Source organism: Mustela erminea, chromosome 2, assembly GCF_009829155.1.
Source record: "Mustela erminea isolate mMusErm1 chromosome 2, mMusErm1.Pri, whole genome shotgun sequence".
Lineage (NCBI taxonomy): Eukaryota > Metazoa > Chordata > Mammalia > Carnivora > Mustelidae > Mustela > Mustela erminea.
The window spans coordinates 18,581,420-18,594,281 of record NC_045615.1 but is presented as its reverse complement, the minus strand read 5'-3'; the positions used below and the strand labels follow the sequence as shown (position 1 = coordinate 18,594,281).

The following is a 12,862-nucleotide window of genomic DNA, read 5'->3' as shown; positions in this document are numbered from 1 at the left end:
AAAGATAACATATGGGGAACATTTTTTAGAAAGTATATGAATATTCTAGGAAAATAATAAAAAGAAAGGACCACTTTTTGGCTTGGGATTTCCTTTTTTTTTTTAACCAAAATTTAAGAATTTCTGTTAAAGTGAAATAATATGGCATGGGATATCTTAAAACTCATACGGAATACACAGAATCCAAATCCAGCATTAATCTTATTGCACTGACCCTTTGCAAGCTTCCTCATTTACCATATGTTGTACTTGTAAGTTTATCCCATCACTGGTCAGCACTTCTTCCCCCTACCATAGCAAATAACCTCCTAAGAAGAACACACTAGAGTCAAGAAAGAAATAGACCATCAGGTGCCTATTTGGGTCATTTTATAATCTTTTTCTCTGTCACTCACATGTGATTGAATAATAAATCTACTGACTATCACAAGGCCCTTATATGTCGTAATAAATGACTGACTCACTGTGACGGTGTTAAGAACAGAGCCTCCATCTTCAAATACGTATATGCCTTTTTCCTACCCATTGCTTACAGAAAATAATGCTTATCTTGTAATATAAGAACTATATTTAAACTATCCCTTCAGTCTTCTCAATCAGAAAGCTGGTATGCCACCCTCACTGAAAAAAAAATATGACAAGTCAAAACAGAAATGCAAAACAGACTTACTTAAAGGGATCTAAATGATGTTTTCTCTTCTTTTACCGATTAAGAACTTTTTTTTATCGAATAAAAACAACTATATTTACTAAAGGAGAGGAGGACTTTATGACAAAAAGGAATTTTGACATTATTTTCACAATTTGAGTAAATAAGGTGTTTTTTTGGGGGGGGGAGGGCACATTACTAAGATTCCTTCCATATTCTGATTACTTCTGCTTTCAGAATATGATGTTGTTACCAGAGTCAACCTTATATGATGTCCTAACTTCCTGCTGCAGGTCTCATATCTTTAACTACACATAACCCTTTGATTTTTACCTAACAATTTAGATTATTGTACATATAACAGCTTTGTGATGAAGGTACCTTGTAACTTGGCTGATGTTTAGAAGCTGTATAATGGATTCAGGTTTGCAAGGATTTCTAAGAACAAGAACTGGGGACAACCAAGTGAGACTTATCCATGGAACGTGAGAGACTAAAGGTCTATTTTCTAGGAGCTTGACTTGGGCCCCCTCAAACTTAAAACTAATCTTAGAATTCTGAGAGTCCTGATGTACATTTTGACCTAAGTTTTGCGTAAAATGCATCATCCCTAAATTTCTGAGACAGACTCTTCAAGACCAGTACGGGACGAGGCTGTTAGGAAACATCTTCTCCTTGGAAATCGGGCAAGTGAGAGCAGATGTCCTTGGGAGTGTGTGTGTGTGTGTGTGTGTGTGTGTGTGTGTAGGGGTGGGGTAAGGGTGAGACTGAAAGGAGGCATGGCAGCTGGGAGGGGTGCTTCATGGGAGGGGCAAGGCAGCTGGAAGGAGGTTATCTTTCTTTGAAAAAAATTCAGGGATTAGAAATTGGGGAGAGGAATGAAGGCGGCAGCAATTTACCCTTCTTCAGTGATTCACTGTTTACAAAAGATGACTTTTCTCCTCCGTTCTTTCCTGGCTAAGCACATAGATGAAAACTGCTCAGTAGTGTTGAACAAGACTGTTTGATGTAAAAAGAGAAGGAAAACTGCATTGCTAAAGCAAACTTTTTGCAGTTTTGGGCTGGATCTTTTTCTGGGGACACACACACACACACACACACACACACACACACACAGCTCCCATCAGGCATCAAGATCTCCATGCCAATATTATGCATGCAGGAATACTGTCATAATATGGATATATTTATAACTGAATGTGTAAATGAGAAATTTTGCTTTAATATGATCTTTGTCTGCAAGATCACATAAAAATTTCAAAGTGAAATTGGTAAGAAATTTCAAGTTTGCTTTTTAAGAAATATCTGCATCCAGGATTACTGTCTGCAAACCAATACCATCTTAAGAGAAAATTAACAAACAATGCTGATGGCTGATTCCATTCTACAAGGTTATTAGCTGGGGACAAACGTGGAAGTGACAAATCATTTTCAAATGTAACACTTGAAGATTAAAGAGTATAGATTCATAAGCCCTATGGCTCCAAAGGTGTTCTCTTACCAAATTAAAACAAAAATGGAATTAACAGTGAATTACTCCTGGCTTTTTTACAGAATCTATGTAAACTGAGTAAGGGTAAAGGAGGGAGCCAACTCAAAAGACACATGAAAATATGGACATTTTCCTCCTAATTACAATATTTGAATTGCAACATCTTATACTTTTGTTAATAGTTTACCTTAAAGGATCTGATTTTTTGGACAGTGATGACTAGGATATATTTTCCTGTGAATAGCTAAAAGGGACCTGGTTTCAGGACACTGGGTTTACATTTGTTTATTGTCAGGGAAGATATAATTTACCAAATAGTACCCTTCTATTTGGGACAATACCCCGAGCGGCATTTTACCGAAGGTGGGTGTTAAGTTCACCTTGGATCATCATGGTATGATCAAGGCTACTGATGATGGAAATACATGGATTTTTCCAGCAGCGGCATCTTTAAAATTCCTGATAATTTATCAAATACCCTGGACCTGTAACTATTCTCCTGGATCACGATGAATCCAGTCCTACTATACCACAAAGCGATGCACAACATACTGATGTAAATAAATATTCTCTGTGGAATGTTCTAAGCTCTAGCTTTCCTCTTGGCCATGTATACTAGAGAAAAGTTACTCTTCTTCATTATGTATGCTGTTCACCATAATAAGGAAAAAAACAACACACAAGAAAACCCACTGTCAGTAAGGTCTGCCCTTGACAGCATTTTCTAATAGAGGTCGTGGATTTTGATATATCCATCCATTCCGTCTGGTTTGCTCTCCCGGGGACTAATAAGCCACATGTGTAAGGTATCTGACAGGGGTCAGGACTGGCTATGGACTACAGAGATTCAGTGGAATCAAACCCTTGACCTTGGCCTCATTAGCAACAGGATTAAACCAATTGAACTAATTGTATACAGACATTTCGCACTAAATAACCTACAGCTGAAGAGAGGACGGCCTGAGAGTGAGAAAAACTATATCATGATACTCGTGGTAACAAGTATAAAGGAGGAAGCAAGGCCACTGAACGTGCGTTTCCACCCTTTCCACAGAGTGTGCTGTTTGCTGCGGGAACAGCAAAGCATCGCCCTGCTCGTCATATGGCAGGCAGAGAAGAGGGCCGCTGGTCTGAGCAGGGAGCGCCTGTGTGCCTGTGTGGGTGTTTGTTTTTCTTTTGTTTTCAAATGCAATTTTGCTCTTTTATGAGTTTTAAGAATTTACTTCCTTAAGTCAATTCACAACTGGAGAATATTATGATTAATAAAACCCTAGTGTATCCCCACTACCGTCTTTTAACTTTTCTCATGTTTTGAATATAGGCAGACCATGAATATTTCTGAATTACAGTTTCTTTTTTTTTTTTTTAAAGATTTTATTTATTTATTTGACAGTCAGAAATCACAAGTAGGCAGAGAGGCAGGCAGAGAGAGAGGGGGAAGCAGGCTCCCCGCTGAGCAGGGAGCCTGATGTGGGGCTCGATCCCAGGACCCTGGGACCATGACCCGAGCCGAAGGCAGAGGCTTTGACCCCCTGAGTCACCCAGACGCCCCTGAATTACAGTTTCTAAAGCACAGTTATCTTCAGGATGTTCTTGGATTCCAAGGTGACTGGTGCTTTCTTAAACTCATGAAGGTGAAGCAAAGGGATAGAGCATTTCTGTTTATTTCTTGACCTCCTGGGCAATGGGGGGAAAATGAAGATTCCTTTGAGATTTTTTTTCCCCCTCTCTCAACCCCTTTCGGCATGTGCCCTAGTGGTGGATTTTCAAGTTCTTCATGTGCAGGAAATGAGGCTATTAATGAGGAAAGTCAAATATATTGACTTCTTATAAGAAAGAATCACAAAGTATCTCTTTCCTGCAGTTATGAACTCTAGAGGATAGTAAACCATGTCCTTCTGTAGACTTAAGAAGGTGAAAATGTTAAAAATTTGTTTTGAGGGCAATTTCTGAAAAATAAGTGTTCCAGAACCGTGAAGAGCCTTCTGCGTTGGGGCAAGGGCTAAGCGGGGAGAGTCCCATCTTATCTATCATACTTTAGAAAATGGTCAGCTCTGTGCCCTGGATCAGTCTGGAAGCAAATTGGTTAACATAAATTAACACAAAGAGTGTGTTATTACAACTCACTTTTGGGACCTGTCTTTAGAATGATTATTAGCTTCTGACAGATGCAGGGGAAGTCCCCTCTGCCTGTTGCTGGAGCCTGTAGGCTGTCCCTGGAAAGCACCCTTGCTTCTCTACCCACCACTGGAGTGGAGCTTTCATCTGGTTGTCTTTCAAGGCAGCCTGGGTGGCCCCCCAAAGCACTTGACATCTTGATGCTCTTCGGCAGTTTTACATATACACAAACTTTGTAGAAACATAAATTTGTCATTCGTCACCACATATGTTGATCTGGGGAGCGAGGTGCTTGCAGGTCTAGCTCCTGAGCTATTTGCGGCACTCTCTCTCTTTTGCTGGATGTTGTTCCCTGTTGTTTGTTTTGGAAGCTAAAATAACTCACATCTATAGAGACCTTAGGGGTGAGTCCTTAAATCCAGCACCGTTGTATTTATCTCAGGTAGATAAAGGTGGACGAAAATGGTAAGTGACCATATTACTTTTCAATTTATATTGGTAAAGGCGAACCTTCAAGACTTGAGATTTGCAGCAAACCTTCATGGTACCTAATCTGTTATCGCTTCTTTGCGGGACATCTAGGCAACCGTGACCTGTTCTCCTCTGCCTTGGGGAATGTGATAAAGGGGAAGAAACAGCTGGTTCAAGAAAAGCCTTTCAGACATGGTGGTAGTTTACAAAGACAATAATAATATTTTCTCACGAATGGGTTTAGATACACGTATGGTGCACCAAAGGAAGCAAGCAACCCTAGCAAAATGTTTTCTTAGGTTAGTAAGAGAGCTCTATTAAAAAAAAAATAAAGAATGTACACTTTTCTGGGTCAGAGAAAAATGTAAAATATGCATAGCAGTTAAAAAAGGTCTCCAAGCGCATCCTACAGTTCTTAAAACTTGTCTTTTCCTTCAATGCCATTTAGTTTTATAAACTGTTAGCTTCAGTAGATTTGTTTGTGTGTGACTCTGCCTAACTAAACAGAATCTGTCTCGTTAAATTCTTTTGTATCTCTATGTTGATTTTTCCAACTGAAGCAACAACAGCCCAAGTTTACAAACTTTGTATGGTAAAAGTAACCAAGGTCCAAGAATCTATTTGTTTTTTAGGGTCCAAAATAGGGTAGTGAGCACATATATTTGTGACACTTAGCCTACTAACTTCTATATCTGTCCTATCACTTCCTCGCCACACAACTTCGGTTAAGGCATTTAACCTCTCTTGAGGCTCAGTTATCCTCCTTGGTCAAATGGGGATGACTCCACTTTTCTTTCCTGCAGCACAGAGTTTTTGAGGAGCAAATTCGCGTTATATGTGAAGGTGCTGTGTAAGGTGTTACTTTGGATTTCTAATAATTCTTTATTTAAGGAAATAAGACCTTAAGAGTCTGTGGGCAATCTGCACTTTGGTATCAGCTAGGTAGAAAAGGAAGCTGTCTTGATATTGATGCTGGCGGATGAAAAAGACATCAAGAAATCTGTAAGGATAATCCAATGCCTAAAAAGACCCCAACTGTATTATCGATTTAGCAAATGAAAAACATCTCAACAAAACCAACATACTGTTTGTAGACCTATGAACTGTTGTAAGCCTTTCAACAGCAATTCTGAAAGTTTACAAATTTGTCAAGGTTAACTGTGAGGTAAAAATAGGTTTTTGGGTAGGTGAGATAAATTTTACCCCCTCAGAAGTGAGCATTTAAGAATAGGTATCTTATAAGGATATTCTGCAGTAGTTTATTTAATTTGTCCTTTTTTTTTTTTTTTTACCTGGAATATGGCCTCGGCAAGTATAAAAGAATTCTTTGCAATAGTCTTTGCAGAGCAGGGGAAGTGCAAGGTCTCTTTCCAAGGCTTCTCTCTCAGGTGAGTGGAACAGGCTCTGGGAATGTGGAGAGCAAAGTGCACATTTGATTTCCTCCAGTAACTTCCCACATTCTGTGTTGTTGGTAACAGAAAATACCTGAAAGCCATAAATCAGAAACAAACTTCTCTTTAGGCACATGAAGTTAGGCTTAGTTATGTTTTTTGTAATTCTATAAGTAGACTCATGTAACTTAGCCATAGCGGTTGTCTGAAAAGAATGACCATGTCACAAATACAGAATGCTTTTAATAAGGATATAAGTAGAGTCTCTTGGGCTGAGATGGGGGAGCAGAGGGTAAGGATGCACAAAAGTGCTTCTTACTCTTGCAGGTCAAAGTCTGTTTATCTTTCAGGTATGAAAAACTATATGACAATAGTACTGAGACCCTTTAACCCTTTAGCATTTTACTCTGTGTCAAAGTGTACAGTGACTGATATTTACTCTAAATACCTTTATCCTCTAAATCCTCTAAGTACCTTTATCCAACTGTATGTAAAGCAGAATTTTCAAAGACATGGTTATTTGTGTCTCAGGTAAAAATGTAGTTCACTCCTGATATTCCTAGTATGATATTCTCAGGGATATTATTGGAATTACATTTCTCTAATTTCAGGTAATTTTTAATCTACAGATTGCATAGGGAAAGTTTCCTACAGTGGGGGAAATACCTTCTTTTCATGTTGTATAAAAATAATATCTGAAGCTGAACTGGTTTAAGACCAATTTTTATTATTCATTTTATCTTAGCCAGGAAAAACTTTCTAACTAGCTCCTCAGGTATGTTATATACACGAATAAACACAGGGGTTTAATAAAAGTGCTTTTGTATAGGATTTAGTGAGTTTTAGTAAAAAAAAAAAGGAATACTTTATTTATACAGTATTATATCTTTTATTTCAGACTTTTATCTTTATTCATACAGTATTACATCTTTTATTTCAATAAGACTAATTCAGGAGTTACTGATTCACTGAGGTTAGTAATTTGTCAATGAAGTTGGTCTTGGTGTCTAGTACTAATTTTAAAAAAAACCGACTTCAGGAGCTCCTCCAATAGATATGGAAGACAATACCAGCACAATATTTGAGACTTGAAATGTAGTGCTGTCTAAATTAAGTATTGATTTTTCATAACAAAAAAATACCATAATGGGAATAAATTTCATACCTTTTCTGTTTATATAACTACATTTATGCCTAATTATTTCTTTAGAACTATGAACTGAAATTAACATCTGAAACTTCAGATCATTGTTTAAAGCAAATACTTCATTCACAAAAAAGTTCTAATTTGAGTAGATGGCATGGCTTCTGGTTTCTATGATAAAGATATTCTAGATGATCACGAAATTTGGACCTGAGAGAACAAAGTGACTAAAAAGTACCACTTAATACAAGCTTGATAAAACTTTAGCATGCAGTAATTAAAAGTCCCATAGAGGTTACCCTATTTCAAAAAAACTATATATATTTTGCAATGTGTTGTAACTATCTACAACACTCAGAAAAGTTATTATTAATCACAATTATATTTACATTTTGATCTTTATCAATTTATTTAAATGACAGTTGCTTAAATGGTTAAAGTTTTCTGAAAGGAAACATACGCCAGACACTTAGAATTTGCATTCCAAGAATGTTTTAAATGTCTTTTATTGTCCATATTCTGGCAGACCTCACCAGATCTATTCAATATTAATACTGTTCAACTTTGTTCTGTTTGCTTATCGTACAGCAGGGCACTAAGAACAAAACAACTGCAGGATGCTGAAGTCACCTTTTTTGCTGGCTGAAAAACTGGAATATAATTACCTTTAGTTTTATGGAGAATATGCATGCTTCCATTTTTTTATAGCTGAAACAAAATGATCCCCATACACCCTCCCAGCTGCTGTCCAGGAAGAGCTTGATTTTAGTGCCTGAAGAATTTTGTCTTTTACAATTTTTGGAATGTGTTCTGGCCACAAGATCTCTCATCAAAAGTTTCAGAAATAGGATTCAATAAATTATCTGAAATCGAGTATAATGTTATTCTCTGTAAAGTTTCATGCTGTTCCGGCCCAGCAGGATGGTAACATTTTGCTCTGTGTGAGGTCTGCAGTGTAAATACCTATTTGAAGATAGATAGAGCCATCATTCTGGCTTTGGTTTCAATGAACCAATAGTCTTACTGAAGTCAATTAAACGGACTCAGTCCAAGCTGCAACACTGTTTTAGACAGATGAGTCCTGGTGTGTGTAGGGTAGTTTTTCTTCTTTTTTTGCCTATGTGCTTGTGTCCATATAGGTCCTTAACTTTACGTCTGACAAGGTCATCAATCTTAAGAAGAAATTTAAGCTAATTTCCTGTTTCGATTTTTAAAAGCCATCTATGAAACCATCAAATTATAGTGGTTTAAACTAAATATACTTTGAAAGTCATGTAAAACTTCGAAACATTATTACAGCATGCCTAGTAATGATTGTGGCTGTTGCTGACTAATTTATAACATCTGGCAGGTCATCCTTTAATCTTGAGCCACAAGAAAGGAAAATCCATAGAAGAAAGGTAAGATAAATACTGGAATACACACAGTGGAGCGTGGCCTACAACTATAGCTTATCAACAAATGGTAAAATGGGTGACAGAGACCTTCTGTATTTCTCTTTATTTATCAAGTAACTGAACAATAGAGGATAAAAAGGCACCCACATGGGTTCGATGAGCAGACAAAAGGAGAAAATACATGACAGTATATTAAGATGTCGCCTTAAGATCACTTGGTACACAAAAAGTTATTTCTAAAAATCATATGCCTACAAGGTTGTTCAGCTGTTGGCTAGAACACATGCGTCTCTGGACTATAGTGCTGGATTATGTCATTAAAGAGTTCAGTTTCAATTTTAGGCTAATATGTAAATAGATCATTGTACTAAGGCAGCTGTTAAAGGGACCCCAGGATGAGTTATTTGTTTAGTTGGATGTGTTCAACAATAGCCTTTGTCCCTGAAAGAGCCAGAGCAAACAAATGATTGTAAAAGGGCACACTTGAAAACAATTACTTTTCACCCATTCCTTGACAGCTTTGGCTGTGAAACCACCCAAGGTAGAGAGAGCGTCTAAGCCTCTGTGGCTACAAGTTAAGTTTTAGAAATGGGGGTATTTCAGTTGGCTGCGGATTCAATTTGGCTAATGGGAATTAGATCCTTTTAGCATGTTGTATTTAGGAGCTGCAAAAAAATATTGCCAAGACAACGTAACTTCCTAAATTTTGGCAGTATTTATTTATAACGGTAGTTAATAATCTCGTTTCAATACACGAGATTACCAAACTGTACTAAAAAGTTAAAATATGAAAGCATAATACCATGGCCAAAGGATTGAACTCAATCTTAGTTCATTACATTAAAGAAAATGTGTTAGTTTGTAAACTTGATTTAATTGCACAGTTGAGCATGCTTAATATTCCTACCTTGTTTGCTACTATCTATGAAGTTTCTTTCTGTAGGAGGAAGCTATGCTTGTAGTTTCTTGAAAAGTTGCACGAATCCTTCTTGGGAATTTTTTTTTTTTCATAAGCAAAAACGGGTCCGTTCAAATAGCCATCATCTCTCCTGTACACACATTATGAAATAAGACCCTAACATATATTATAAGCCAGAAAGGCTTAGGGGAAAACAGGGAAACACTGAAGTTTATTATAAAATAACATGTTTTAAAAACTATTAAAACTTGAGAACTAACATAGGTCAAGAATGCACATGCATAGCTATATCACTACTCTGTTTTGAACAATTTGAGTATTGTTGGTTTATAAAGCCCTTGTAATGGAACCAGCAAAGTCTAGTGTACCAAATTTAATTCAGACACATTTTCCAAATGAGTAGGGGTTTGTTGGAGATTGGAAGCACGTAAAACGGAAAGGAATGTGGATAGCTAACGTGGCAGATTTCTTCCTAAAGAATGATTTCTTAAAAAAAATTTATATAACTCCTCTTAAGGGTTATGACTCCCCTCAGTTCCTCCCCCTAACTCCTCCAACTCCCCACTCTATTTAGTTAACAAAGTTTTCATTTCTCCTGTTCCTGGATGAGTTCAGTATTGCAGGGGTCTGCAGATCATTGGTACATTCATAGTGTACATTGCACACAGGGAGACTTAATGGCAAATATTTCTAAGCCCTTCTATGAATTTCCTGGTTCTTCTGGTCTCCTGGTAAAACCCTGCAGATAATGTGAATGTAGGTTTTTTTTTTTTTTTTTTGTAATTTAATTCAATTACCATACAGGAGCTTAATGACATTGTTTTGAATAAAATGCTGGAATATCTGTTCCCTGAATCTCAGACTACTGCTGCATATGGTAAGAATAAAGAGAGAGTTGCAGCTGAAAACCTGCAGCAAGACAGTTCTCACTCATCTGGGAATAGAGGGAGTTGGACAAATGCTCCCTCAAAAGGCATGAACATTTGGACAGAGCTGGGGACTGAAAGAGAATGATGTTCTCTAGTTTCACCCATTAGTGAACCAACTAACAAACACAATGGTGTTGTTGTTATTCTTTTGCCATAAGCAACAGGACTCTGTGTGTGGGCAGCAGTTTAGTGGGGAGGAGGATAAGTCGACCCCTTTTTGTCCTATTGATTTTTTCCTATTTGCATGACTTGAGCAAATTAAATGATGCAATATGGCTTTTTGTTACAAAACAAAGTGAGAGATACCACCCAGACACATATGTTGATTCGTAGGAGCTGTTTACATGAGAATAGAGTGAAATCTACCGTGAACTGAGCATAAAAATTAGATTCAGCCTGGGTATTTTTTTTTTTTTTTTTTTAATGCCTGGGCCAGCAAGACTGAAGCACAAGTTTTCCAAGAGTCTCTCAGACCTTGACAACTGCAGTGTTGTAACAGAGGAATTCTTAATTAAACCTAAAATGGAGAAAGGGAGGGGGAGCAAAGACACCTGATTGTTTATTTCACGTGCAGGGATTGTTAATGACGTGATCCCCCGCCTGCCTTGCAGTACAGTAGAGAGCACACGTTGCTGCATCCCATGACAAGAAAGATGTTGCAAACTCAAAAATAAGCTTGCCTTTACACTCAACCAACACTCTTTCATATTTGTTTAGACTTGAAAACACAAGGAAAGTGTAAATGCCATTACTCCTAAAACCAATTTCTAGAGAAGATGTTCTTAGACAACTCACTGCCATGCAAAGCCCGAATTTACAATGTTTCAAAACATTACAAACCGAGGCGGAGAGAATAGTCTCAGTTTTCTGAGACAAATATGCCCCAGCAAAATCTTTCGCCAGTCTTTCGGGTTCTCAACGGGAGTACCAGGAGTTCCTTTTCGCAGCTTAACTATTGTAATGCAAGACAACCCCCTCTGACGGGGCTGGGGCTCATAAACCAACCATGCTTCAACATCCTTTACGATTCAATCCTCTCCCTAACCGAGCACGTGGAGAAAACTGCACAAATCTTGTTACCCTAGAAAAATAAACCGGAAACCACAGCCACCTTAATTTACAGTTTCACCGCAGCCAATGCCCGATTCGATCCAAAACACACTGCTAATCGCTATTCTTTTAAAATATTTACCCAGCCCAGAATGCGGGTACCACAGAAGCTTCTCTTTTCTGAGACCGGCAGTTTTGCACAGCATCCCGACCGCGGACTCTTGGGGGCGGGAGAGCTATCTGCGCACCCCACAGAAACACACGACCAAATCACACTAGCACTTCAGAAAAGTTATCGAAAAGAACTCTCCGAACAAGTTTCGCCCTCCTCCCAGCCACCAGCATTTCTAGAGCCGCGGGGAACCCCCACCTAGCCAGGACGTCAGTCTCGCATCTGTGAGGCGGGTGCGTGCTTACCTTGTTATCCAGGCGCCCCAACCCTGGGCTGTCACTCCGCAGGCAGCAGGACAGCCGAGGGTAGAAGCCACCGCACAGCATCTCTCCCCCACTCAGCAGCTCCAGCTGGGACATCATCCGCCTATCTCTCCTTTTCAGGCGCTTCGGGGGGTTCCCATTTAGGCACCTTCTCCTCCTCGCTCCGCTCCCTTCACTTCTTTCCCCAAACTTAGCATCTCCTTCAAAGAAGCCCAGAGCCACGGCCAGAAGCAGCAGCTTAAAGGAGAGCATCTTCAGCATCGTCTGCCCCGAGCGGCAGGGGCTCGGCGCAGGAGGATGGGGGGTGGTGGGGGGGGGGAGAACGCCACTGCCCAGCAGGGGCACTAGGGCGCAGCTCCAGGAGGAGGCTGCGGGGGACACTCGAGAGGCAGAGAGTGGTGGCGGGGGCGAAAATATGTGGAGCGATGCAACTTTGCAAAAAATAAAAAGACAAGGCAATGGGTCCAATGCCTTAGGGGAGTCCGAGGAGCGAGATAAAGTTGTCCGGATGACACCGTTTGCAGTTGCGCGAGTGTCAGTTGGGTTAGGGGCTTCCTGCTGCGGCTGGGAAGTGGGAGGAGAAGGAGTTGGAAAAGGAGGAGGAAGAAGAGGAAGAGAAGACGGCCACAGAGGTTCACTTGTCCGTGTAACGGGAGTTGTTTAGGTGAGACAGTAGCAGGAACAGAAACGGCGGCGGCGGCAGCGGCGGGGCAGACGCGGGCAGGGCCAGCGCTGGGCTCTAGATGATGCTGAGGTCTCCTCTGCCGGCGGCTGCAGCTTCTCACACAGCCTCTCATGTTTCGCTCCCTCTTTTCTTCTTCTTTTTAACTAGCGCGCGGGGAGGTGCTGCCACCGCGCGCCCCTTGA

At 39.6% G+C, this 12,862-nt stretch overlaps 1 protein-coding gene across 1 annotated transcript in view; it reads right to left on the bottom strand.

Moving 5' to 3' along the window:
- The window catches only part of HHIP (hedgehog interacting protein), an 86,772-nt gene extending 74,495 nt beyond the window's left edge, over positions 1–12,277 (bottom strand). The window contains exons 1-2 of the mRNA XM_032332395.1: positions 11,978–12,277; positions 6,023–6,215 (exon numbers count right to left, since the gene is read on the bottom strand). Of these exons, the coding sequence (XP_032188286.1) occupies positions 6,023–6,215; positions 11,978–12,256 (472 nt within the window). The 5' untranslated portion in view covers positions 12,257–12,277. The remainder of the gene's footprint in view (positions 1–6,022; positions 6,216–11,977) is intronic.
- Between the last annotated feature and the right edge of the window lie 585 nt (positions 12,278–12,862).